The 26,194-nt window shown below is 47.8% G+C and overlaps 3 protein-coding genes and 1 long non-coding RNA gene across 13 annotated transcripts in view; 2 read left to right on the top strand and 2 right to left on the bottom strand.

Annotated features, from left to right (window-relative positions):
* The window catches only part of LOC117869996 (zinc finger protein 239-like), a 1,162,621-nt gene that overhangs the window by 266,612 nt on the left and 869,815 nt on the right, over window positions 1–26,194 (top strand). The gene's annotated exons all lie outside the window — the stretch shown is intronic.
* The window catches only part of LOC117870022 (zinc finger protein 501-like), a 273,140-nt gene that overhangs the window by 81,302 nt on the left and 165,644 nt on the right, over window positions 1–26,194 (bottom strand). The gene's annotated exons all lie outside the window — the stretch shown is intronic.
* Window positions 912–26,194, bottom strand: LOC117870012 (zinc finger protein OZF-like). 2 transcript variants are annotated; one of them, XM_034757174.1, is made up of 4 exons: window positions 25,904–26,194; window positions 13,126–13,252; window positions 4,509–4,622; window positions 912–4,135 (listed from the first exon to the last, which is right to left on the bottom strand). In XM_034757174.1, the coding sequence occupies exons 2-4, from the start codon at window positions 13,157–13,159 to the stop codon at window positions 2,613–2,615; spliced, it is 1,671 nt and encodes a 556-aa protein (XP_034613065.1). In that variant the 5' UTR covers window positions 13,160–13,252; window positions 25,904–26,194; the 3' UTR covers window positions 912–2,612. The 2 variants fall into 2 exon arrangements, with proteins under 2 accessions (XP_034613065.1, XP_034613064.1); XM_034757173.1 differs by having other exon boundaries at window positions 912–4,138; window positions 25,904–26,193.
* On the top strand, window positions 7,509–14,101 carry LOC117870087. 2 transcript variants are annotated; one of them, XR_004643915.1, is made up of 3 exons: window positions 7,509–9,555; window positions 11,289–11,371; window positions 14,013–14,101. It is a non-coding gene; the product is annotated as an uncharacterized LOC117870087 (long non-coding RNA). The 2 variants fall into 2 exon arrangements; XR_004643914.1 differs by having other exon boundaries at window positions 11,289–11,400; window positions 14,010–14,095.

Raw genomic sequence — 26,194 nt, 5'->3', positions numbered from 1 at the left:
CCCAAGATGGTCTTTGCTGTAACGTCCTGCTTTCTGTGCTTACAAGATCTGTTCTACGCTGTGTTCCAGACAACTAATAAACCCTTCTGTTTTACAACGCTGGCTAAGAGTCACTGCTGACTGCAAAGGTGGGGTGCATGGTCCCTTTGGGGGCAAGTAATCCTCCCCCAGGTGTCCTATTCAGGTGGGTTCACTGCAGGGAGCTCACAGCATGAATCAGGCATGAAACACTCTGAGGTCAGACCCAAGGAGGTGCTGAAGCCGAGGAGGCTTGCCCTAAAGCGTGTACGCCGAGTGATGTCACATTACACAAGGGTCCTGTCTAAACTTCATTCGGAGTGGTTCCCGAGCACCAACCCAGTGCAGCCCATGATGCTCCCAGCCCCAACGGGCCAATCACATACCCCAGGTCAATGGATACTCTCAATCTCACACCAGCGACAATGCTGCAGCCAATTTCTCTTCTAGTAAACTAACTCAAGATTTATTAGCTAAGAAAAAGAAATGAGAGTTTGAGGTTAAAACAAGTAAAATACATGAACAGGTGAGACCAAGTTTGTAAGTCCAAAATGATAGTAGAGATGTAGTTATCTCCCAGTGTCAAAAAGGCTCCAGTGATACCCAAAACAATTCTGGAGAATCTCTGTCTTGCATCTGTAATGATTCCCTGTAAGTGTCCAAACAGCTCAGAGATATGGGATCATTCCCCGGGTTCATTCTTTCAGTTGCTTTCCCCAGAAAGCAATCTGGCAGGTGCTCTCATCACAGCATGACCTCTTCCTTTGTTGACTAAACAGACTCAGGACATGTCTGCACTACAATTTTAAGTTGATTGTGGCTGATGTCCACACTACCCTCCTTCTGTTGGTGGTGCATATCCTTACCAGGAGCACTTCCACAGGGAGATCCACAGTCCAGTCAACTGCTGTGCTCCCGGTGGGGAACTGAGAGCCTGGGGGAGGGAGAGGGCGCAGGGCTCCCAGCGGGGAGTCTGAGTGGCAGCCCAAATTGGGAGCCTGGGTGTCAGCCTGGCTTGGAGCAGAGACCCGGCAGCAGCCTGGCTGGGTAGCCGGGCCTTCTTATCAATTTCATGGCTGCGGTGGAGGTAAGCCAACAGCTGATGTAAGTAACATGGTGTCTACACTGATACTCCCTCACCCTAACTACACTGACATAAACTCTATGCTTCTCATGGAGGTGGATTTATTATGTTGGTGTAGTAGGGCCCTTACGTTGGTGAGAGCAAGGCTGTAGTGTGTACACTGACATAGTTAGGTCAACATAAGCTGCCTAATGATGACGTAACTGTGTAGTGTAGACCAGGGCTAAGTTTGTAGATTTCCCAATGTCAAACACAATGACCCATGCTTTGAAGTCAGCATGCTTCTTCATTTACCGCTCCAAGGCACCAATTCCGATGCAAGAATAGTACCATTATGCATTCATTTGAGCATTCCAAGCAATCTTTCATTAGTTGAAATGAAGTTTACACATCAAGTAAATTCTCATCCTAATACAATCACATGCTTTTGATCTAGGGTTAACTAAGTATAGGGACATAGCTAATGTAAGGTTATCGCAATCAACAGGTTTATGGATAAGCGAGAACAATTATATTACATTTCCTCTGAAATATACCAACACAGAAGTGAATTGGCCTGATCACAGTACAATACCTTTTGACACTCTTTTGATTTCTCTTAGCATGTGAGTGAATTAGGCTGCTGTCTTGGTCTGAGCTGGCAACCTGATAGACAGCATCACAGCTCCTTTCTAGACTTCAAGGGTATTAGCCTCTGAGAGCTGAGGACACTGAATCAAGTGACATTTTGGGAAGTAGACGGGCAGAATGTGAGGAAGATAAACTTAGAAGGTAACACTGCAACAGGATGGAATCCCTGCAAATCACCCATCACCTTCAGGTGCCACAGAGGCTGAAACCACACTTTTTCCACCCTGCTACTGCTCTTTGTTATATTTAAATGTATTTTAAATGAGGAAAATGATACAAAACATCTTCAGCACACCCATTTTCAATGTGTGAACAACTGGGAATGAGACAATCTGTTCCAAAGGGTGAACTCCGTGGCTCTAACAGTCACTTTGCAGTGGGAGGAAGAGTATAAATGTAATGCTCCAGATTGGCTTTGACTAGGAAACGGAGACTGGGTCAGGTCATAAGGAAATGTGCTAGAGAACCTTGGACACTAGACATGAGCAATGTTGTTACTGTAAGATTAGTTGTGTTTTTACATCAGGATAGCTAACACGAGCTACCTAACTCCATGGAAAATCCTACTGGGGATGAGGCCTAGGTAGATTTTTACGCTGATATAGCTAGTTGAGATCACCCTTATCTCCCACACCTTGAGCTGACTGACATTCCTGGCAGGAGGGACACACGTTCCCATGAGTCATAGGACTATGGAGTTTTACAGAAAGGCCCATGAGATTCACTCCAAAGAAGGGCTAGCTGCAAAAGAAAAGGTGGGAAACAACATGAGGGCCCATGGTGAAGCAAATGGTGCAAATAACTTTAACGGTCTGGATGTCGGAATTAGGAAAAGTATTAAAGAGGGAAAAAAGCATTTGTCAGCCCGAGATATGGTTTTTTATAATTTATCATTTCCCTTGTGGACTTTCTGATGCCTAACAAGTTGTGAGCTCTCAGTAAAGCGTTTCCTGCACTGGCTGCATTCATAGGGTTTCTCCCCGCTGTGGATTCTCTGATGTCTAAGGGCTGAGCGCCAAGTGAAGGTTCTTCCACACTCGCTGCATTCATAGGGTCTCTCTCCTGTGTGGATTCTCCCATGATTCATAAGGTGTGAGTGTTGAGAGAAGGTTTTCCCACACTCAGTGCATTGATGGCGTTTCTCTCTTGTGTGGATTCTCTGATGTTTAGTAAGGGTTGAGTGCTCTGCAAACCTTTTCCTGCACTCGACGCATTCATAGGATTGCCCGCCTGTGTGGATTCTCTGATGTGTAATAAGGTGTGAGCTCTCAGTAAAGGTTTTTCCGCACTCGCTGCATTCATAGGGACGCTCCCCTGTGTGGATTCTCTGATGTTTAGTAAGGCTAGAGTGGTCAGTGAACCTTTTCCCGCACTCACAGCATTCGTAGGGTCTCTCTCCTGTATGAATTCTCTGATGTTTAGTAAGGTATGAGCTCTGACTGAACCTTTTCCCACACTCACAGCATTCGTAGGGCTTCTCTCCTGTGTGGATTCTCTGATGTGTAATAAGGTGTGAGCTCTCAGTGAAGCTTTTCCTACACTCACAGCATTCATAGGGCTTCTCCCCTACATGGATTTTCTGATGTCTAATATGGGCTGAGCGCTGAGCAAAGGTTTCACCACACTCACTGCATTCATAGGGTCTCTCCCCTGTGTGGATACTCTGATGTGTAGTAAGGGCTGAGCGCCAAGTAAAGGTTTTCCCACACTCGCTGCATTCATAGGGTCTCTCCCCTGTGTGGATTCTTTGATGTGTAATAAGGTCTGAGCTCCGAGTATAGTTTTTCCCACACTCGCTGCATTCATAGGGTCGCTCCCCTGTGTGGATCCTCTGATGTTTAGTAAGGGCTGAGCGCTGAGCAAAGGTTTTCCCACACTCGGAGCATACATAGGGCCGCTCCCCTGTGTGGATTCTCTGATGTATAATAAGGTCTGAGTGCCGAGTGAAGCTTTTCCCGCACTCACAGCATTCGTAGGGTCTCTCCCGAGTATGGATTCTCTCATGTCTAATGAGGTGAGAACTCTGTGTGAAGGTTTTCCCGCACTCGCTGCATTCATAGGGTCTCTCTCCCGTGTGGATTCTCTTATGATTACTAAGGCCTGAGCGTCCTCGGAAGTTTTTCCCACACTCGGTGCATGAGTTTTTTCCCTCTTCTGTGAGGTTTGTGTGCTGTCCTGTGGTTCCCCTGAGGTCTTTGAGAGTTGTCTGACAATTAATGGATTTACCCTCTTTCTCCCCTGGCTGGCTCTCTGGCCTGTGCTGACTCTCATACAATTTTCCTTGCTCAAGACTTCTGGACACATTCCCTTTGGATCTTTGCAATAATATCCTGTGTGGTTCCAGTTGCACATCATCCTTCTGCTGAAGATTCTGACCCTTCTTCTCATTCACTATCCCATCACCTGCTGGGATACAGACAGAAATCACAAACAGGAATGGAAAATGGAAGAGGAAACCAAAGTAAGTGCTGGAGAGATGGAGGGGAAATCAGGAACTGAATTACATAATCTTTTTTTCCCATAGGGGAGAGAAAATGGGAGAAATTTTGTTTCCACACCCCCTATCCAAACACTCAGGATGACAACAGGTCAGGGAAGGAGCTACTGCCCGGGGTCAGTCAGGATGGGCAGGAAGTCATGAGCAACATATGCCCTGAGGATATGACACATGCTGGGGAAAATCCTGAACTGAGAGAGCTCCGAAGGACTTTGTAGGGAGTCCCTGCTCTTTCCTTCAGGCACTGACAGTTTTTGAGTTCGTTTAATGATTCCTCACCTGGGCAGGCACCTCTCAGGATCTCTTGTTCCTCTGATTCCTGGATTTCTGAGACCCAGGGTTCTTCTCCTTTCTCCAGCTGGGAGATCACATCAGGTTTGGAAACAGGAAACCCTGCTCAGGGGAAGAAAATAAGGAACATCAGTTGAATTCATGGGACACATGTCAGAAAAAAAGTTCTATTATTTTAACCCCAGCCAGTAACCAGGCCCAACTCTCAAGTTGCTCAAAGGTGCTGGACACTCTGCTTTTGGGGGATTTAACTATCCCCATCTCTCCTGTGAACACACAAAGCCAGACACTCATCAAATGGGCTCCTAAAACACAGAGATTCCATGTCCCAGACAGTGAAGACTCCAGACAGTGGGTAAGTCCCCCGAGAAATGCTTCTTTCTGGCAGAGAGAGGACCAGAGACTATGAGCCAGAGGAGAGCTGGAACAGGTGAGCATTGGCTGGTGGGGTTCAGCACAGTAAGGAAGAAGAGGGAGTGCAGAGGTCCCAGAATGCAGTATGTCAGGGTATTATATGTCAGGAAAGCACATTTTGAGGAAATGGGGACTCTAGTAAGTGAGGAGAAATGGAAGGGAGTATGAATTTCCCCCAGTGTGTGGATAACTCCAGTGAATTAAATACTATAATTTAGGTGCAACAGACTCTGATTCTTCTGGGAAAGAAGAATGTGAAAAAGAAGAATCAGGACATGCAACTTTAGGAGGGACTAACTCATAGATCCCAGGAACTTGCAGGGAAGACAGATTGTGGTCACTGCAGAAGGAGAGTGAGTGAAGTGAGACCCTTTCAGTTCCCAGAAGTTTCCCTACCAACCAAAGACATCACTAGAAAGCACACATTTGTGGCAGGAATGGAGCGAATTGTCGGAGCAAGGAACGTAAGATTTCAGCAAAGGTGGCTGGGTCACAGGGCTTAGGGAAAAAACGTGTGTGTGTGGGAGGGGGCTAAAGGCTAAAATGTCATTGCCTTAGTAATGGTGTTCAGGGTGCTCCCTGCTTCTGTCCTTAAAACTTTAGTGTAATTAGTAAATAGTTCAGCATGTTAATTCAGCAAACCTCAATGTTACTTATAAAAAAGACAAATACAAGCATGGTTCAGTGACAAAGGCACTCAGCAAGTTTTACTGCCCGCCAGGCACATTCGTAGTGCCCTGGTTACATAATGTGGCTAATCATACAGTATTTCATCAGCTGCAAATCTGAACAGGAATCCAAGGAGCCTGCCCTGCTGTGTGCCATAGAAAGAAACAATTCCAGATTACTTTTGGCATTCATGGAGCAGCTGCACATGGTGGACCATTGCTACTGGGCTTGGGAAACAAACACTGAGTGGTGGGATCATATTGTTATGCAGGTCTGGGATGACAAGCAGTGGCTGAAAAACTTTTGGATGCACAAAGCCAACTTCCTGGAACTGTGAGCAGAGCTCACCTCTGCCCTGCACTGCAAGAACACCAAAATAAGAGCTGCTCTCTCGGTGGAGAAGCACATGGCAATTGCTGTGTGGAAGTTGACAACTCCTGACAGCTACAGGTTGGTCACGAATCCGTTTGGAGTCGGGAAGTTGACGGTGGGGGTCACATTCACGCAAGTGTGCAAGGCCATTCATTGCATCCTGCTATGAAGGACTGTGACTCTGGGAAATGTGCATGAATTAGCAGATGGCTTTGCAGGAATGGGATTCCTTAACTGTTTTGGGGTGACAGATGACACCCATATCCCAATTTTGGCCCCAGACCATCTTGCGATGGAGTACATCAATAGAAAGGGCTACTTCTGTGTGGTATTGTAGGTGCTTGTGGATCACCGGGGTTGTGTCACTGATATCAAAGCAGGGTGGTCAGGGAAGGTGCATGACACACTCATCTTTAAGAACACTAGCCTATATAGCAAGCTGCAAGCAGGGACTTTCTTTCCAGACCAGAATATTCCACTGGGGGGTGTTGAAATGCCCATAGTGATCCTAGGAGATTCAGCCTACCCCTTACTCCCATGGCTCATGAAGCCATATAGTGGAAACCTTGACAGCAGCAAGGAATGCTTCAGCAACTGGCAGAGCAGACACAGAATGACCGTTGAATGTAGTTTGGCAGATTAAAGGCTCGCTGGCGATGCCTTTATGGCAGGTTAGACCTCAATGAGGAAAATACTTCCATGGACATAGCAGCTTGCTGAACTCTGCATATTTGTAAAACTAAAGGGGAAAAGTTTGCCTGGGGTGGAGCATGGAGGCAGATCACCTGGCGACTGATTCTAAGCAGTCAGATACCAGGGCTATTAAAGTGACACAATAGGGGGGCTATTCGAATCAGGGAGGCTTTGAAGCAGCATTTTGACAATGAACCACAGTAATGTGTCTTTCAGCAATGCAAAGCTAAGCTTTGTTTACATGCTGCCTGGAATGACCCTTGTGATGATTGTTTCCTGAGTATGATCTGTAGTCTGCATATGTGCCCGTTCCCACTGTGTATTAATTCCAGCAGCAACAATCATATGTAGAAAGAAAATGAGTCTTTATTTTTCTCCTATGAGCACATTTTTATTAAACAACAATAACTAATATACAATGTCTTGCAAGGGACAGCACACTGAAGTGCAGTCTCTTAATGGAGGCTCTCATAGCTGTGTGTAAGTCCAACTGTAGTTAAGGAACCTGTCTGAAAGGTGGAGCGCAACAACAAGCAGGGCACATGCAAAGAATGTGAGGGTGGAGTTTGGGGAGGGCATGGCACACAGTTATCTCAGTTAGGGACTTCAGCATCTCTGTTTGGTCCTCCATCAATTCTATCATCTGCTCCTGGCCCTGCTACCTCTCCTGGCTATGTATTTTCAATTTTTCATTAATTGACTCTCGCCATTCCCTGTGATCATGATCTGTGGTATTAGACGTTTGGAGCACCTCTCTAAACATGTCCTCCTTACTCCACCTGGGTGGCCTCCTTATCTGACGCAAGCGCTCTGCCGGTGTGTAAGGGGTTCCCCTCAAGGCCACATCTGCAGAAACACAAGAAGCAATCAAAGGCAGGACTGTGTGAGTGCACTCACAGCATTGAATCATAGTAATTAAATACACCTCTTTCTCACTCTCCCTTGGCAAGCACTATGAGTGCCCTAAACGTGGTGAGTTTGGCCCATGGGGGGGATGGGGGAAGATCCAAGATGGGGCAAAATGTCTGGGTGGTTTTGGAAGAGAATCACTGCAAGCAACTAGAGACACTACTGTAAATTCTGTCACCATTTTCCATAAGCAGGGATCATTGAAGCTGATACTTCATTCCTGAGGGTAAACAAGAATACAATAGTGCATCTCCTGCGTACGTGTGGCTTCAGATTGGGTCCCTATGCTGATTGCCTGTGTGCTGCTTTGATCCCTGCACAAGTGATTGCCAATTGATGCGGGAAATTTTCCTACAGCAGGGTAAGAAACAAAGCAGCTCTGTCAAGGAACCTTCAGCAGAGAATTGGCAAGTACCTCCAGGAAAGTTTCCTAGCTATCCCTCTGGAGGACTCCTGTGAAATCTTGGTGTGCATTAACACTTTTCCACTGGGCCTCCTGTGACACACTGTACCTCAAAGTAGCACCCTGTAACCCCTTGTAAAGGGGCGGTCACCCCGCTCCAGCCCTAAAAGGGTTAAAAGCCAGTCCTTGGAGGGGGCTGGGGCTGAAAACCAAACATAGAAGGCTGGGCGGCAGCCAATCAGGGCCAGGCTGGGCCCTATAAAAGGGCTGCAGGGCCAGAAGGCAGTCAGTCTTTCTCCAGCTTTGCAGAGAGATGGACCTGCCTGCCTGAAGGAAAAAAGGGTACTTTGGACAGCGCAGTGCTGGGGAAGGGCAGGAGGAGCTGGGGAAGCTCTAGCCTGGCAAACCCCCAGGCAGGGGCCTTGTTTTAAGGGCTGGAGGAGGTCCTAGGGCTGTGGGGAAGCAGCCACAGGAGGAAGAGGTAGCAGGTCCAACCCCGTTGCCAATGATGAGTGGCCACTTCAGACTGCAGTTTGCCCCTGAGGGAAGGGGCTAGATGAAGACTGGCAATGGGTCACTGAGGCAAAATGGGCTTAGAGGATTGGGGTTCCCCAGGGCAGTACACAAGAGAAGGGGCACCGCAGGCCAGGAGGGATGCAGGGCCTGAAGTTCAGTGGTGGAGATTTATCAGGAAGCAGGAGAGACACCGGCCAGCAGGAGGTGCTCTGAGGTTGGGATGAGCTAATTCCTGGACTAACCAGAAGGAGGTGCCGTGGTGGTGAGTCCTGACCCCATTACACCCCCTATTCTTCATTCATATATGGCTGTGATATATCATACAAAGCATGCCATTTAAGATACCATATGAAAGGTCATGATCTGCTGAAACTCATTGTTTGTCAAAATATGTATATCGTTAGTGTGGATGAAGTTATGAGAGCCTGTTATATGGTTATTAATGAAATACGTTGTGGGTTTGGGAGTCGCCCACGGCTAGTTCTCCAGTGACAACAAAGGAGGTAACCCACACCCAGGGCATTAAACGACCGCAAGGGTGTCATAAACAAGGAATTTACAATTATGTAAATTGTGCCTTGTTGTGCAAGTACCACATAATCTGGATTGCTCAACTCTATGACACAGTTGCACAAGGCCACACCAGTGGGATTGCTCAGGCCTTGCTGAGTCACAGAGTACCAGTCACAGAGTTACCGGAGTTCTTGCATCTGCAGAAGTGAGGGGGTTTACCCACAAAAGCTTATGCCCAATTAAATCTGTTGGTCTTTAAGGTGTCACCAGACTCCTGATTGTTTTTGTGGATACAGACTAACACGGCTACCCCCAATACTAGAGTTACCAGGATATGTCTGAGCTAGTACTTTCCAGGCACATTGACTGAGGGTATAAAATAAGGGACAGTGGCATCATACAATTACCTTTCTCCTCCCCCACCTACACTGACGGCAACAAGAACAGTGGGAAGACAAGACTTGAACTGAGGAGCCTGGTCCCAGGCTGAGGAGGAAAGTCAGCCTGTGTATTAAGGATTGTAACCTGCCTGCAACATCCAGTGAGGTGAGAAAAACTGCTTGATCCAAATACTGCTTAGTCTAACGAGATTTAGGATTTAGACTCATACTTAGTTACCAAATAAAATAAAAAGTATTTCTGACCTTTATGCCTACCACTTATAATCACTTAAATATCTAGCTCTGTAGTTAATAAACTTATTCTTTTAACATTTTATCCTTATCAGTGAGTTTGTCTAAAGTGCTGGGAAATTTGCTCAGCTTACAAAGGCTGGGGCATGTCCACTTTCCTTTGATGAAGTGGTGAACTAATGAGTAAGTTTGCACTCTTCAAGAGAAGGTCTCGAGCAGTGTAAGATGGTATGTTTCTGGGGTTCAAGGTTAGGGGCTTGGGAGCCTTCATGCAGCTTAGTTGGGTGTGCCTCTGCTTGCTGGTGGCTGAGTGAAAACACCACTTTGAGGGCTTCACTCTTTATCGCTGGCAAAGTATTGAGAGCCAGCCCAGGCTGGAGATTTAAGGGGGCACAGTGGTCCCACAGTTCCAGGTTGTACCCTGGGGGTCTGGTCACATCCCCACTGTGTAGCCGCATAGGGGAATGGGAAGCAGACACAAAAACTGCTAGTCTTGTACATTTCTATACCTTAACCAACTTCTACCATAAAATGAAACCAAGGACAGCTATATATGAAACAGAGCAGTATGAAATCAAAATGAGCACTTACCGAAGCTCCCTTCTGCACCGTGAGTGCCAGAGCCGGAGTGCTGGGACTGTCTTGAATCCTCCAGGGTTGAAAAGAGATCCTAGCTTGCCATGGTACTGGATGACCCTTTCGCACCTCATCCTCCAATTCCACTTTGTCCTCAGGGTTGAGTGTGCTGGCCGCTGTCTCCAGCCCCTCTGAAGTATCCACAGGGCTCTTGGTGGTGGAGGTGGGGTCACCACCGAAGACCGCATACAGCTCCTTGTAGCAGTGGCAGGTCTCTGGTGCAGCACTAGAGATCCAGCACCAGATGGTTTGACTCCCTTGCCTTTTTGTACATCTGCCTCAGCTCCTTGATCTTTGTACATCCCGTTTGTAGCCCTTTTCCAACATGCCATGAGAAATCTTCCCGTAGCTATTTCAGTTCCTATGGCTGGAAGGAGCTGGGACAGACTGCTCTCCCCACAGACCCAGCAGATCCAACAACTCCGATGTACTCCAGGCAGGAGCACGTTTGCTGCATGGAGCCATCATGGTCAGCTGGGAAGATGCAATGTGAGTTCTCCACACCAAGCAAACAGGAAGTGGAATTTCAAAATTTCCCAGTACTTTAAGGGGGAGAGGTGAATGTCTGTGTACCTTGCTTCAGGGCAGCCAAGTTTGAATTGCTGACCAGAGCGGTCAGGATGGGCATTGTGGGGCACCTCCTGGAGGCCATGTACAGTGATATAACCAGCACAGTGTCTACACTGACACGTTGTTGACCTAATTTTGCCGCAAAAACCCTATGCCTCTCATCATGGTGGTTTTATTTTGTCAGCAAAGCAGAAGAGTTAAATTGGCAAGAGGAGCATTGTAGTGTGTACACAACAACTGTTTTGTTGATGAAATCTGACTTTTGTCAACAAAACTCTATAGCGTAGACAAGGCCTAAGTCTGTGTAAATATATGATCATGAGCTAATTGCAACTATTCATTGAACAGAAAAATAAAGCCGTACTAAGCACTGAGAGTAACTTCAAGAAAACATGAAATCTGTCTATACAATTGGCTACTGCTACTCCGTATTCATTTCAGATCCTTCATCTGATGAAAAACTGGGAATTCTACAACAGGACTCTGGAAAACAAATTGTGAAACACAAGGGAATGGACACAGTTGTGAGCCAATCATTCTAAACTTATTTAATGTAAATTTTTCATTATTATGTCTTAATGGTGTGTTGGTATGATATGATTTCTAATTCAAAGTTTTATTAGTCTGCAGAAACCTATTTGAAGCATAAAGACATCAGTACTGTGGCGAGAACAAGAGACCATAACTATATATAGAAGAAAAATAGCAATCATTTTTAATGCAAGAATCCGACAATAATTTTGTTATGTATGCCTAGTGAGGCCAGAGTACATAGGAAGATAACATATAATGCCCAGAAACAATTAAGTGCAGCAACAACCCTTAATTATAAGCATAGACACTCAGTACACTGACGTTTTTCTGTCACTGTAAGAAATCCACCTCCTTAAGAGACGGTAGCTAGTGTGATAGACCCAGGCCAGTGGAGTACAACAAAGTAGTAGAAGGCAGATATACTGGCCACTGGATTAGCAGTTTTCTGTTCCTTGACTGATAGAGCAGGGGCTGCTCCAGGCTAATGAGAACACCTGACTCCAATTAACCTGCAAAGAGTCAGGTGAGGCCATTAAGATAATGTGAACACATGACTCTAATTAAGGCCCTTTTGATACTATAAAAGGGCTCCCTCTAGTCAGGCTGGGGAGAGCCAAGGAGCCAGAGGAGAGGAAGTGCGGCTGAAGGGCTGGTTAATTAAGACACCCTCAAGCCATCGGTAAGGGAGCCCTAAGGTAAGGGTGAAGAAGGGAGAAGCGGGAGAGCTGTGGGGAAGTGACCCAGGGAAATGTAGCAACTCTGGCAGTGAAAGGTTGGCTGCCAACAGCTGCTACCATTAGGGTCCCTGGGCTGGAACCTGGAATAGAGGGCGGGGCTGGGTTCCCCCCAACCTGCCACTACAGAAACACCTCCTAGGAAGGGAAGACAGGCCCCTGTCAGGACAGGAGGCTAAACTGTTCTGAAATAAGCCCTAGGGACAACAGAGACTGTGGGAGTTCTCTCACCAACCTCCTTGCTGGCTGATGATGAAAAGGGCTCAGTAGACTGTAACCCTGGCCCTCGAGAGAGAAGGGCTACGTGGAGGGTCGCAGTGAGCCTCTGAGGCTAGCATAAACCGCCTAGAAGTGCGGGACCCACAGGGACAAGGTCGGAGCTCTGCTACACTAGGTTGGCAGAAGAATACTTCCATCGACCTAGCAGTGTCTATACCAGGGCTTAGGTTGGCTTAACTATGTCTCTCAGGGATGTGATTTTTTTTTTTTTTTTCACATCCCTCAGTAGCATAGCTAGGTCAACCTAAGTTTCAGGTGTGGACCAGGCCTTAGCCCTAATCCTCCACAGACACCTTCCCCTTCCTTACACAGCCTCAGCCCTCCCCACCTACTGGCAACTTCTTTTCCCCTCCCACTGCTCCCTATTCTCCCTTCACTCCCGAACAGCACCGTATACATTCTCCTATCAACAGATGGGCACATCTGACCGCCACACAATCCATGCATGACATAGTACATCTGTTTACTAGACTTTATTTAGAATTGACTCTTAAAATGAGGAAAAGGTAGGAAAGTTATCATTCAGTTTTCATAAATCCAGAAAGGATAAATTAAATAAAATGTAAAAATGCTATTTTTTTTCCAAAATGGCTGATAGCACAAAAAAAAATCACATAAGGAAAAAAAAGGGGAGGGGGATATAAAAACTTTAGAAACTTGTCAAAGTATATGATGAGAAAACATAAAAGCAAGCCCCCACAATTATTAACTGATGGGACAGGAATTCTTACCCAGCGATGCCATATTCTCATAGTTCTCCTGCATGACGTCTCTGTAGAGGGCTCTCTGATCAGGGTCCAGCAGAGCCCACTCTTCCTTGGTGAAATGCACAGCCACTTCCTAGAAGGTCACCACCCACTGAAAGAGAATAATTCCCCAGTCAGTACCTGCTGCCCCAGTGATAATCACACTATTTATGGGAGAGCAGGGCCAGTAAAATGGAAGCTCTTGGAGTGGCATGGTAGCAGAGTCCCACCTCCATGCTTTTAAGAGCAGCTAGGAGGCATCAGGGTAAGGTGAGAAAGAGCCCCTCATTCCACCCAGAGGACAGAGGGAGGCACGGTCTTCACGTTTATCACACATCTACTAACCAGAGATTGATACAGTAGATGGAGCCCCCAGCAGGGTCCTGGTACAGCCCCCTGGAAGGAATCCCAACTCCCTCAAAATAAAGAAACAATATATAACAAATAAAAGAAAGGGGAAGTCGATAGGAAAGAATATAAGTCAGAAGCTTGGAATTGTAGGAAATTGAAAAGGGAAGCAAAGGGACACAAGGAGAACTCTAGGGCCAGCAGAGTTAAGGATGATATAAAGAAGATTTTTTAAAAATTGTACTAGAACAAAACAAATCCTAACAATGGTATTGGTACATTACTAAATGGTAGAAGTATCACTAATAATGCAGAAGAGGCAATTTTTTTCAGTTCTGTTCTATAAAAAAAATAAATGATTGTCAGGAATCAGGGCCTGCAAGCAGTCAGCCTGAAAGCAGGGCCTGCAGCAGAACCAGTTTCTGTGCAACCTAACGAGTGCAGCTAGCTTGTAATAGATTGCTAATTGGCTATACCGTGTGATTGATTGGAAGAGTCAGCAGACCAACTCTTATGTCCAGCAGCAACAGCAGTCCAGCAGCTGCTCAAAGCATTCATCAATGGCTGTGATAGCTCCTGCACCTGCTTGTTCCCAGCTCTGCTCCAGCCTTGGACCCAGGCTTGCCCCACTCCAAATAACTAGGTTCTGACCCTGGGGTCTGACTCCTGAGCATGTGTGCAGTCTTGGGAGAGTCTACGCCTAAACCAACCATCTCTACTCAAAGTTTGAGAAATGCGAGTTCAATAAGGAGATAGTGAAATTCTTGGGATAGACGGTCACACCTGAGGGACTCACCTTGGATCCACATAAGACTGGCAGTATCTGTCTGGGCCGCACCCAAGGATGTACAGGGGAGCAACAATTCCTGAGGTTTGCCAATTTCTACAGGCAATTTATTAAAAGATTCTCTAGTCTGGTTTCACCGAGAAAAAGGGGACCCAATTTTGCCTGGTCCACAGAGAATCAGTCAGCCCTTGATTGACTGACGAGTGCATTCACCTCATCACTTATCCTGATTCACTCAGATCCCACTAACCCATTTATATCAAGAACAATGCCTCAAACTTTGCCATTGGTGCAATATTATCTCAATGTGCAGGTCCGCACAACCAAATCCACTCTGTGCTTTTTAATCTTGGAAGCTAACCGCCACAGAGAACAATTACGATATTTGGGGAAGGAGATACCATCTTAAAAGGTGGCTTTCAAGGAGTGGTGCCACCTCCTAGAAGGAACCCAATTCCTAATCCAAGTCCTGATGATCCATAAGAACTTCGAATACCTAGGGACTGCTACATGAATTTGAAGAAGAGGGACCAACGGATCCCACTTTAGTTCTCACTTACATTTTGTTGTAATCTCTCACCCAGGAATGAGAAAAGGGAAGGCAGATGCCCTGTTCTGCAAAGTTGAGTCTCTCACACTTGATGAAGAGCATTCCATCACCATACTCAAGGCATCCAACTCTGTCAACAGGACTATTGTCAGCTGTGTGACATCTTCCATCCACTACCTGATCCCCGATGACCCATTCCTGACCCAAACCCTGAATGATGCAGGTATCCAACCCAACACGGATCAGAGTTTCAACTACAGAATGGCTTCCCCTATTGCAAGGTTGTCTTTATGATCCAGAGGGACAACCTAGGCTTCAAATATTGAAACATTGTCACAATTCACTTTTGCAGGCCATTTTGGCCAGCTACAGACTTGGAATCTGGTCTCAATGAGCTTCTGGTGGCCAGGCCTCTGAGCTTACATCTAAGATTATATGCAATCCTGTGACCTGCGCACCCATACCAAGAACTCAGGATTGAAGCCCCTAGATCTCCTCCAAACTCTGCCCATGAATTCACAGCTTTGATTGACTATCTCAATGGACTTCACTGTAGAGCTGCCATGCTCCCAAGGACACTTAGTAATCCTGCTTGTCATCCACCTGCTAACAACAATGGTGCACTTCATCCTGTGTCGTACAATTCCTACCACAGGGGAGATGGCTCGGCTCTAGCTTGAAAAAGCCTTCTGCTATCACAGGTTACATACAGGCATCATATTGGGAGTCCTTGGCATCAAGTCCCTCCCCTAATCCATCTTTCACTTGCAGGCTAATAGGCAAACTAATAAAATCTTACAGAAGTATCTTTGCTTCTTTCTGAGCTACTGACAGGGCGACTGGCTTTTCCCTCCTGTGCTACACTGAATTTACATAGAAAAATCCAAGCCATGCCTTGATCCAATATGGCCCATTCTTTGCAAACTATGGCTACCACCGAGACTCGTCCATGAGTTACCCAGTACCAGCCACCACAGATATAGCCTCCCACCACATCAGGTGGACCGGGAGCTCAAAGGCCACTTGTAGTTCACTAAACAAGCCTATAAGCACCATGTGGGCTGCCCCCAATCTGCCCATAGGGGACAAGCTGCAGCTCTCTGCCCAGAACTTTTGATCAAGCCACCCATCTGCCAAACTAGACTATCAAGTCCTGGGTCCCTTCAATATTACAGAACCAGTGACTCCAGGAGCCATCAAGTTACAGCTGCTCAAGTTCTTGAAGATCCATCTCATCTTTCACATCTCACTTTTGAAGCCCTATACTGGGAACCCAACTTGCTCCAGCCCACCACTGCCACCCATAAGATTCAGTCGATAGGAGGAGTATTTGTGTGACGTTGCAGTCTATATGATTTTATAAAAAATTGATAATGAGTGAATATAATGTAACTGGAATATTCTTCATGCAAAAGGTCTCTTGTAAGGTATCATCACAAAGCTTATTATCTAAAGAGTGTGATCATCCTATTTGTAAAAATGTACCACTCTTGTATCTGAAATTAGAAATATGAAATATAACTCTGAGGGCCTATTGTAATTATGCAAAGTGTGGGCCATTAATGGTTGTTTGGAATCTTGATGACTCTCATTAACCAGGACAATTGCTTGCAGATGGGTGTGTTTTACCTGTAAGTCTTCCTGGTATACGTGTGTGCTGGCAAGTGGGTAATGAAGTCTTGCAGTGACATGTGATCACGTCACCCGAACTGGAATCCATCTTTAACCTGGTGTCTTTCCATTGAGAAGGAGGGGGTGGGAACCCAGAGAGGGACAAAGGGTTCCCGCCTTATGCAAAAGATATATAAAGGGGTAGAACAGAACAAAGAGGAGAAAGGAGCCATCATGAAGAATCCCCTAGCTACCACCTGAGCTGGAACAATTGCTGTACCGGGGAAAGAATTGTGCCCAGGCCTGGAAGATGTCCAGTCTGAGAAAAAAAACTTACTGAAGCATTTCTAAGGGTGAGATTATCTGTATTCAGTTTGATTAGACATAGATTTGTGCATTTTATTTTATTTTCCTTGGTGACTTACTTTGTTCTGTCTATTACTACTTGGAACCACTTAAATTCTACTTTCTGTATTTAATAAAATAACTTTTTATTTAGTAATTAACTCAGAGTATGTATTAATACCTGGGGGAGCAAACAGCTGCGCATATCTCTCTATCAGTGTTATAGAGGGCAGACAATTTATGAGTTTATAAGCTTTATACAGGGTAAAACGGATTTATTTGTGTTTAGACCCTATTGGGAGTTGGGCATCTGAGTGCTAAAGACAAGCACACTACTGTGAGCTGTTTTCAGGTAAACCTGCAGCTTTGGGGCAAGTAATTCAGACCCTGGGTCTTTGTTGGAGCAGTCGGGAGTGTCTGGCTCAGCAAGATGGGGTGCTGGGGTCCCGAGCTGGCAGGGAAAGCAGGGGGCAGAAGTAGTCTTGGCACATCAGGTGGCAGCTCCCAGGGGGTTTCTGTGATCCAACCCGTTACAATTTGGTCCACCAGATCCTTGACTCTCGGTGAGTTAGGGGAAAGCCCCAGTTTCTGGTGGACTGGGAAGGCTTTGATCTGGCCGAGTGACCTGAGAATAATAATTAATGGAGATATCCCATCTCCTAGAACTGGTAGGGACCTTGAAAGGTCATCAAGTCCAGCCCCCTGCCTTTACTAGCAGGACCAAGTACTGATTTTGCCCCAGATCCCCAAGTGGCCCCTCAAGGATTGAACTCACAACCCTGGGTTTAGCAGGCCAATGCTCAAACCACTGAGCTATCCCTTCCCCCAACCAGTAGAGAACATCCTTGTGAGAGTTCCACCAGAAGTACCCTGAGAAATTTGGCCCTAAGGCTGCCGAGGGGGGGTTACTGTCAGCAAGCAGGACCCGCAGCAGAGTCAGTTGGCTTCCCACACCATTCCCCATGGCTGTGACAGCTTCTGCACCTTCTTGTTTCCAGCCTTGCCTTGGTTTTGTTTTACTCCAGGTAACTCAGTTCTGACCCTCAGCTCTGATTCTGGACTTCTGGCTCTAGCTGTGTGCACTAGGATCTAGGGGAGGCCCTGCACCTCTGCAGGGGAGTGAGTCCCTCTGCCTGCCCCCTCTCTGTCCTGGGATCTGGGGGACTCTGCCCTTCTTGGGACAGTGTGAGCGGCTTTCTCTGCCACCTCTCTTCCCCAATGTAAGCTGATGTGAAGGAGGCTCTGTCCATCTGCAGGAGTTTGATTCCCTCTTCTTGGCCCCATGGGAGCTGAGACTGGGGATGTGTGGGGGTGGAGGGAAGGTAACAAATTCAATCCTCCAAAATCCAGGAAATGAATAGTTAAGGTATATGTCACCCCTCCGTGGGGCAGGGGGCCTGGCTAGGTTAGGGTGACCAGGCAGCAAGTGTGAAAAATCGGGCAGGGGTGGGGGGTAATAGGAGCCTATATAAGACAAAGCCCCAAATATCGGGACTGTCCCTATAAAATTGGGACATCTGGTCACCCTAGGCTAGGTGGAAGGATAAACTAGGTGGGCCTTGGGAAACCTGGCTAAAGCAAAGGCAGAAGTCCCAGCTGGAAATGGAAGTGTGGGACCTGCAGCTTGGGCTAAATAACTAGGGTAGCATGCGGACCTCCAGTAAGCTCCTGCCTGGGATCTGTGAATGCAGCCGCACAAGGCAGGAGAGAGCAGGTCTTATCTTCTTACATGCTCGTGGCTTCTCCAGTGCCAGCTAATGGCTGCCAGGCATGGACAGGAGTGGGAGAGTGAGCTAGAAGTGTTTGAGGGAGGGGTAGGGGTGAAAGATAGCAGCGCACCAGTCTCCTCTTGTATACGGAGAGTTAATGTAACCACAGTGCATCAGGTGCTCCTGTGTCTGCTCCACGCCTTGATCCTGCCTTGTTCCCAGTTTTGCTCCTCTCCTGCTTCCCAACTCCAGCTCTGACCCTCCTGATTCCTGACTTCAGCTCTGACCACTGACTCCACTTCCTGGCTCCCAACTCCTGCTCCAACCACTAGGATTGACCACCCCCAGCCTGGTCATGACATGATGTCATAAAGCTGTCAAGATTTTGGGCCACAAAGCATGCCTGAAATGTCTCCCATCAGTCCTGTTAGCAAATAGACACTGCAAGCATTTTGAAACACCATTATCCCCAGTGCACTGTAACAGGTAGGGATGATGGGAGAAACAGCTAAGAATCACATGGCCACTGTGAGTCCCAGGGGAAAGACAGCTGGACTGGGACAATTCCTGACTCTGCTACTGGTCTGCTGCATGACCTTGGGCAAGACACTTCACCTCTCTATGCTTACAATTACAACCTATGTGAGAATTATAACTGCCTTAATTAACATTATCTCCTACAGCAAACATTTCTAGTTATAGTGTAAAAAAACCCCAACCCCATGGAAATGGGATAGATTGCACCCTCAGCAAGTTCACGGATGACACTAAGCTGGAGGGAGAGATAGATACGCTGGAGGGTAAGGATAGGGTCCAGAGTGACCTAGACAAATTGGAGGATTGGGCCAAAAGAAATCTGATACTGTTCAACAAGGACAAGTGCAGAGTCCTGCACTTGGGATGGAAGAATCCCATGCACTGCTACAGGATGGGGACTGACTGGCTAAGCAGCAGTTCTTCAGAAAAGGACCTGGGGATTACGGTAGATGAGAAGCTGGATATGAGTCAGCAGTGTGCCCTTGTTGCCAAGAAGGCCAACAGCATATTGGGCTGCATTAATTAGTAGGAGCATTGCCAGCAGATCGAGGGATTATTCCTCTCTCTTCAGCACTGGTGAGGCCACATCTGGCGTACTGAGTCCAGTTTTGGGGCCCCCATTACAGAAACAATGTGAATAAATTGAAGAGTCCAGCAGAGGGCAACAAAAATGATTAGGGGGCTGGGGCACATGACTTATGAGGAGAGGCTAAGGGAACTGGGATTATTTAGTCTGAGGAAGAGAAGAGTGAAGGGGGATTTGATAGCAGCCTTCAACTACCTGAAGGGGGGTTCCAAAGAGGATGGAGCTCAGCTGTTCTCAGTGGTGGCAGGTGACAGAACAAGGAGCAATGGTCTCAAGTTCCAGTGGGGAGGTCTAGGTTAGATATTAGGAAACATTATTTCACTGGGAGGGTGGTGAAGCACTGGAACGGGTTCCCTAGAGAGGTGGTGGAATCTCCTTCCTTAGAGGTTTTTAAGGTCCGGCTTGACAAAGCCCTGGCTGGGATGATTTAGTTGGGGATTGGTCCTGCTTTGAGCAGGGGATTGGACTAGATGACCTGCTGAGGTCTCTTCCAAGCCTAATCATCTATGATTCTGTGATGACTGATTACTCCCACACTTCCACTGTGCTGTTGCAGATGGTGCATATCACTCAGAGAACAGGGCCCATGACAAATGCAGCACAAACCCCTGCCCTTTGCTAAGACTGAATTTGGTTTTAGGTGAACAGGAGGTACTTACATTAGTTCTACTCTGAAACACTCAGCCTGCTCCCTAGAAACCATCTCGCTCCTGGATCATGTCAACACTGGAAATTACTCCAGTATAATTTACACTGCTCAGGGGTGTGAATAAGCCACCCCTGAGCATGGGGGCTGGAGTTAATAAATCGATGGGCAAGCTCTCTCCCGCCAGTTTACAGTGTCTGCACTAGAAGCATTGGTGCAGTTTTGCCTCTGTAGTGCTTCCAGTGCAGACGTAGCCTTGGTAAAAGTAACAACACCTTCGCCCCCTTTTGCAGCCCTTCCACCCTTCCCCAGAAGATTTCCAGCTAACTTTCCACTGTCACTGACCCATCACTGAGCACACAGACGGCGCTCCTATCCCACTTCACTGCTGACAATCCCCACGGCAAGAAGACCCCTGTGGCCTGCTACTAACACAACTCAGTGCAGACATGATGCAGATTGGCACCTCAAGGTGCACATACCTCTCTTTCCTTTGATCATACCCATGGGGGAGAGACACTCAAACCCAGATCTCCTCATATCACAGTCACGGTTCTGTGACACTCCTCAACTTAATGCCCAGATTTCATCACATCACAACTCTACCAAGCTGCTCCAACTAACCCCTCTACCTTTCAGTGCAGCTACACCTAACACAGTGAGTGCAGCTGGAGTGCTGGCAGAGAATGCCCAGTGGCTGTTGCCAGCTCCAGGGGGCAGAGTTAAGGTTGCACTGGCGTGTACATTAGCTCTGTATTTCCAAGTTTTTGGAGGTTTGACTTTTGCTGAACTTGACACTCTGGCAGGGCCCAACATACTGCTGGGCAACCTTACCTCTGCATTAATGAAGGTGTCAGGGACTAGATGAATGTTCAGTAAATACCCAGAAAGTGATGGCTCCCCATCCCTACCTGCCATTCACACAGGCAGCAAAGCCCTGGGCAAGGCAACTTTCACAGGCAAAGGAACAGGAATGGAGCTGGGAGGTTCTCTGGCAGCAGGGCCAGAGCAGCAGGAGATGACAGGCAGCTGGTAGTTGGCATAGAACAGAGTTGGGCCATGGTGGGGGGGGGGCAGCAGTTGGGACTTGGGTTACCTGGGACTAGGCACTCTCCATGGGGGACACCTGCACCTCCCTTCCCGTCCTGTTCCCCTTTCATGCCCTGTTGCTGGCATGGAATAGCCCCCCTACTCCCACCCCAGAGGCAGCTGTGGCTCTCACAAGCAGCACCCACTAACTCTCTTCCCACTTGGGGAATGACTCAGGGCAAAAAACAAATTTCCCACCTACGCCCAGACAAATCGCTGCAAGTAAAATGGGTGGGTGAACGCCCCAAGTGCGAGGGGATTTTAAATCGGCATTGGAGAACTGGAAAGAAAATGGGGCAAAAATCAGCGGAGGGGAATCAAGAAATGGTCAATAATTTGACCCTGCTGGGGAGCAGCGGCTGCTGAGTCCAGGCTCCCGGATCCCAGTGGAGTGAGCAGCAGTATATATTTTAAGAGCACTCACAGCCGGCACGAATAGCCCCTCCCCAGCCCTTCTCTGGGCGTGTCAGCACTGCTGCCATTGCTGGCACACACGGGAAGGGCACAAAGGGGAAAGGAGAGAGAAACGGGCAGAGGCAGGAGGAGAAATAAATAGGCAAAGGGGTTATACCCTCCCAGACCCCTCCACTGCACTGCCCTCCATGGCAGATCATGGCCGTGCTTGGACATGGACCAGCCATGAAGGGGAGACAGAGCTCCAGGCTCCATGATGAACATTTTTCAACCCCCAAGGAAACTGCATTTCCCATCTGCCTCAGGCTGTGTGCATGCTGTGCGAGGGGGCACTGCGTTCCTCTCACAGCAGCCCAGGGAGAGAGCAGCCAGCCCCCAGGGCCCTTCCCCTCCTCTAGGCTCTGTCTGGAGACTGGGTGTGGGGTCGGGGCAGGGAATGGGTCACAGGAGTGCTAGTTCCTGCTCTGTCCCTGTCTCTCTCTTGGGGTGAAACACACCCCCAGCCTGGAGACCCAGAGTAACCTCCTCCCATTACACACAACCACAGCCCAGCATGGGGGCTGCAGGGAGGAGGAGTGGTTCTGCAGCAGGGACTCTGCCCCCTCTGTGCCCCATGGCAGGGGGCTCTGGTAGCACCAAGTGGGGCAGAAGCCATCACTGCAAGGGAAGGCCGAGGGCGGGGGTTGTGCTGGGGTCCCATGCCTGGGAAGCGGGGCTGGAATTCACCTCCCCATCCCAGCATTTCACCTGCACAGCCCAGTGACTCGGGATTTACCCCATGAAGTGAATTTCACTCTGGGTGACTGCGAGCCAACCGCGGAAAGCTCCTTGTGCTTTGGGTCCCCGCTGGCCAAAGGAGGTTAGTCATATTCCCTCCCCGGAATCCCGGGGCTGGCCAGTGTGTTCTGGGAATCGTCAGATGAAAATTCATTAAGAACTAGGACATTGGCGTGTTTATTATTAAATCCCCAGAGACCCACCAATCCCGGCCTTCCCTCTGCTGGGCTATAACAATCTAAGGGACTCAGCTGCAGACCCTGCAGCGAGCACCGGCCCCTCCCCACTGCCCAGGACTTTTTAAACAGGACAGGGGAAAATGTAAATACTAGGGGCCAAATTGTGGAAGCTGCTTCCAACCCCAAGTTTAAATGAAGCCAAAGCTCCGTCTCTCCCAGGGCCTGGCCCTACGTGCAAAGTAATAGACACATGCCTGAAATCTGAAAGGGATACTTTAGATCAGACAGAATTGAATGTATCGGCTCACTTCAGGGAATTAACAATAAAAGGAACAATCGAGTGCAGGTGGCGCCCTGAGGGGAAAAGTCGCCTGTGTCTTTACAAATCCCTTTAATCGAATGTGGGACTCCACATGTTAAAATGCTTTCAGCCTACCACTGCAGCTATGGCCTGGTGTCACTACAGGGCAGAGTTAAGGTTGTTGAGGTGCCTTATGTGGATAGTTTGATTTCCTAGCATGTTGGGATTGCTTTTAAATAAACTTGGCAGAATTTGATTTTTTTTTAAATCATTTTGATAGAGATTGATGGTTACTGAAGCCTTTCTAATTTTATGGATTTAAATTTTCACAGTTGTGGGGAATTTGGGATGGGGCCAGACAATTATTCAATGGCAGATGTTGAGATTCAAGTTACAGCTTTATAACTGCTCAGATACAAACCGTCAACAAATGTACAAAAGTAAATATCATTAAATCAATTTAAGAGGTTCTGAAACAGCATTTTCCCCTTACATTGCCTCTCTGTGACTTTAGATTATTATACTCAAAATGGGTTTTTTGTTTGTGCGTGTACAGTGAAATCAACATTTGCCGATATTGACTGATTAAAAATCCAATCCTTTCAAGCCTATTTTTAAATATCACCTTAATTCTTGAATTTGCTGCTTGGTGAAAGGAGTGGGATTTAATAGGTTAGAATGGTGGGGCCAAAGGGGAGGTGGAAGCTGGGAGCCAGGACTCCTGGGTTCTATAGTCAGGGCAGTTGGATAGTAACTGAGCAGGGACTGCTTGCCCAGCCCTCGAGTGGGACACATCTGGGAGGAAAGGCAGTGATGTGGTTAAGGCATTTCTAAGGGTCTTTGTTCCCTTCCAGCTCTGACACAGCCTGTGGGACTTTCAGCAAGTCCCTTACTCACTTTGTGCCTCAGTTTCCCCATCAGTAACCTGTAACTTTTCTCACAGCAGGAAGAGGAGGCAGGGATCTCTGCTATGGTGCATATTCTGGCATGGTAGAAGTAATATTAGAATCTGCATTGACAATGAAAATAAAAGGGACAGGCTACACTCCTGCTTCAGGTCACAAACTGCCCTTGGGCTGGGTTTCAGGGGGAATATTCCCACATAATACTGTATGATAAGGGTCCGTGTGCAGCGGGTGGGGGAAGGGTTACAGTGTCTTTGGCTGTTTCTCAGAGAGGGTATCAGGCTTGTTGGGCCAATGACTGTGATCTACTGGTGAGATCCCGGCCTGCATGGACCTGAGTCTGATCAGGAGAAGGTGAGCGGGACAATTTAACCCCCTGCAAGCTCTAGTATGAAGAATGACTCAGGACAACAGGTTCCCTCCAAAACAGAGAAAAGGCTGCCATTAAAAACAGCCCTCCACACCTGAGAGGCCTTTTTCAAATCAATCTTCCATCACTACATGGGACATGGTAAAATCTGAAATATGACATTGGTGTTTAGTGATTAATAAAAAAGAAGGCAAATATAAGGAATTTGAGATCCTTTGTCACCGATTTCAGGAAAGTGGAAACATATGAGGAATTTTGTACCAATAGTTGATACAAGGGAAAAGGGTAAAATGTGAATGGATTTCATATAAATGTTTTGTTAAGTCAAGAGAAAAGAGGCAAAACTTGCAATGATTTTATATCACTCAATAGTCAAGAATCGGCTCAAAGGGCAACATCTGAGCTTTGATGTGAATATCTGATAATTAGATGGGATATCTCACGGATAATGGATCAGGCCTGGATTGCTAGAGAGAAAACGGGGGGAGATTTTCAAGCATAGAATCACAGAATATCAGGGTTGGAAGTAGGGTGACCAGATGTCCTGATTTTTGGGTCATTTTCTTATATAGGCTCCTATTACACCCCCCCCCCTCCTGATTTTTCACACTTGCTATATGGTCACCCTAGTTGGAAGGAACCTCAGTAGGTCACCTAGTCCAACTCCCTGCTCAAAACAGGACCAATCCCCAACTAAATCATCCCAGCCAGGGCTTTGTCAAGCCTGGCCTTAAAAACCTGTGAGGAAGGAGATTCCACCACCTCCCTAGGTAACCCATTCCAGTGCTTCACCACCCTCCTAGTGAAATTTTTTTCCCCTAATATCCAACCCTGACCTCCCCTACTGCAACTTGAGACCATTGCTCCTTGTTCTGTCATCTGCCACCACTGAGAACAGTCTAGATACATCCTCTTAGGAACCCTCCTTTCAGGTAGTTGAAAGCATGACAATCAGTATTTTAGAAATGAGGAGAAAATGGGGCAAAATCTCTATCTTTGCTAACCTAAGAGAAGCTCTGCGGGGACTTTGCCTTGACAGTCAGTGATGGGAGGGGAAGTGGGGAAGCCGGAGGGGGAAGGGGGCCATGTTCAATACACAACCGGAAGCCATGTCCCACCCCCCTTTTTTGGCCGGACAGTCACGTGTCAGCAGGGAGCCCGGGGGCCATGCGGCTTTCACAGGGGAAAAGATGGAGCCAGGTGGTTCCTGGCAGCTGGTGGCTGCAGGGGAGCTGGGTTGGGCCGGGTAGGAAGCGGGTGGGATTGGGTAAGCTGGGGCTGGGCACATGGGGTACAGTAGTTCCTCTCCCCGCCGCCAGTGCCCCTTCCATGAAGGCCCCCGATCCCCACCCCAGAGGCAGCTGGGTCTCAGGGCTCTCCCACTAAGCCCCGATCCCTTTGGGGGAACGACTCAGGGCAACACTTTCCCACCCGAACAAGGACAAATCGCTGCAGATAAAATGGGTGGAGAATTCCCCCCCCCCCATCTGACCTGATTTTAAATGGACATTCGAAGAAATAGAGAGAAAACGGGGCAAAATCCGAGGAGGGGACTAGATTACAGATCGATATTGAGAGAACAGGGGGAAGCTACATCTTCCTCACTTACCTGCAGCCTCTGGCTCAGGGGCTGGTCCCAGCTGGAGAAAGCCCCCCCCCGGCCGTGCAGGGAGGGGTTAATGCCGGGCTCCCCCCAGCACGGACCTCCTGGGGGGAGTAGCAGCAGCTCAGGGCTCCCGGATCACACCGGAGGCAGCAGCTCCTTGTATTTCCCCACGCCCGGGAGCTGCCCCGGGTCCGGTCTCTGGGCTTTGTTCTCGGAGTCTGATTCCTACCTGCTCCTTCCTCCCAGCCCCCACCGCTCCCAGCTGCTCCAGCCCCTTCCTGTGTCCTGCAAACA

The sequence above is a fragment of the Trachemys scripta genome, chromosome 25 (genome assembly GCF_013100865.1).
Source record: "Trachemys scripta elegans isolate TJP31775 chromosome 25, CAS_Tse_1.0, whole genome shotgun sequence".
NCBI classification, from domain to species: domain Eukaryota; kingdom Metazoa; phylum Chordata; order Testudines; family Emydidae; genus Trachemys; species Trachemys scripta.
This window is presented reverse-complemented; position numbering and strand designations above follow the sequence as displayed.

Bases quoted from the DNA above. Each gene is read 5' to 3' on its own strand.
- LOC117870012 (XM_034757173.1), bottom strand. From the start codon at position 13,159: ATGCAGGAGAACTATGAGAATATGGCATCGCTGG. The intron at 4,623-13,125 runs GTAAGAATTCCT...TCCCCTGAGCAG, and splicing joins TGAGAATATGGCATCGCTGG to GGTTTCCTGTTTCCAAACCT. The intron at 4,139-4,508 runs GTGAGGAATCAT...TCTGTATCCCAG, and splicing joins CCTGAGAGGTGCCTGCCCAG to CAGGTGATGGGATAGTGAAT.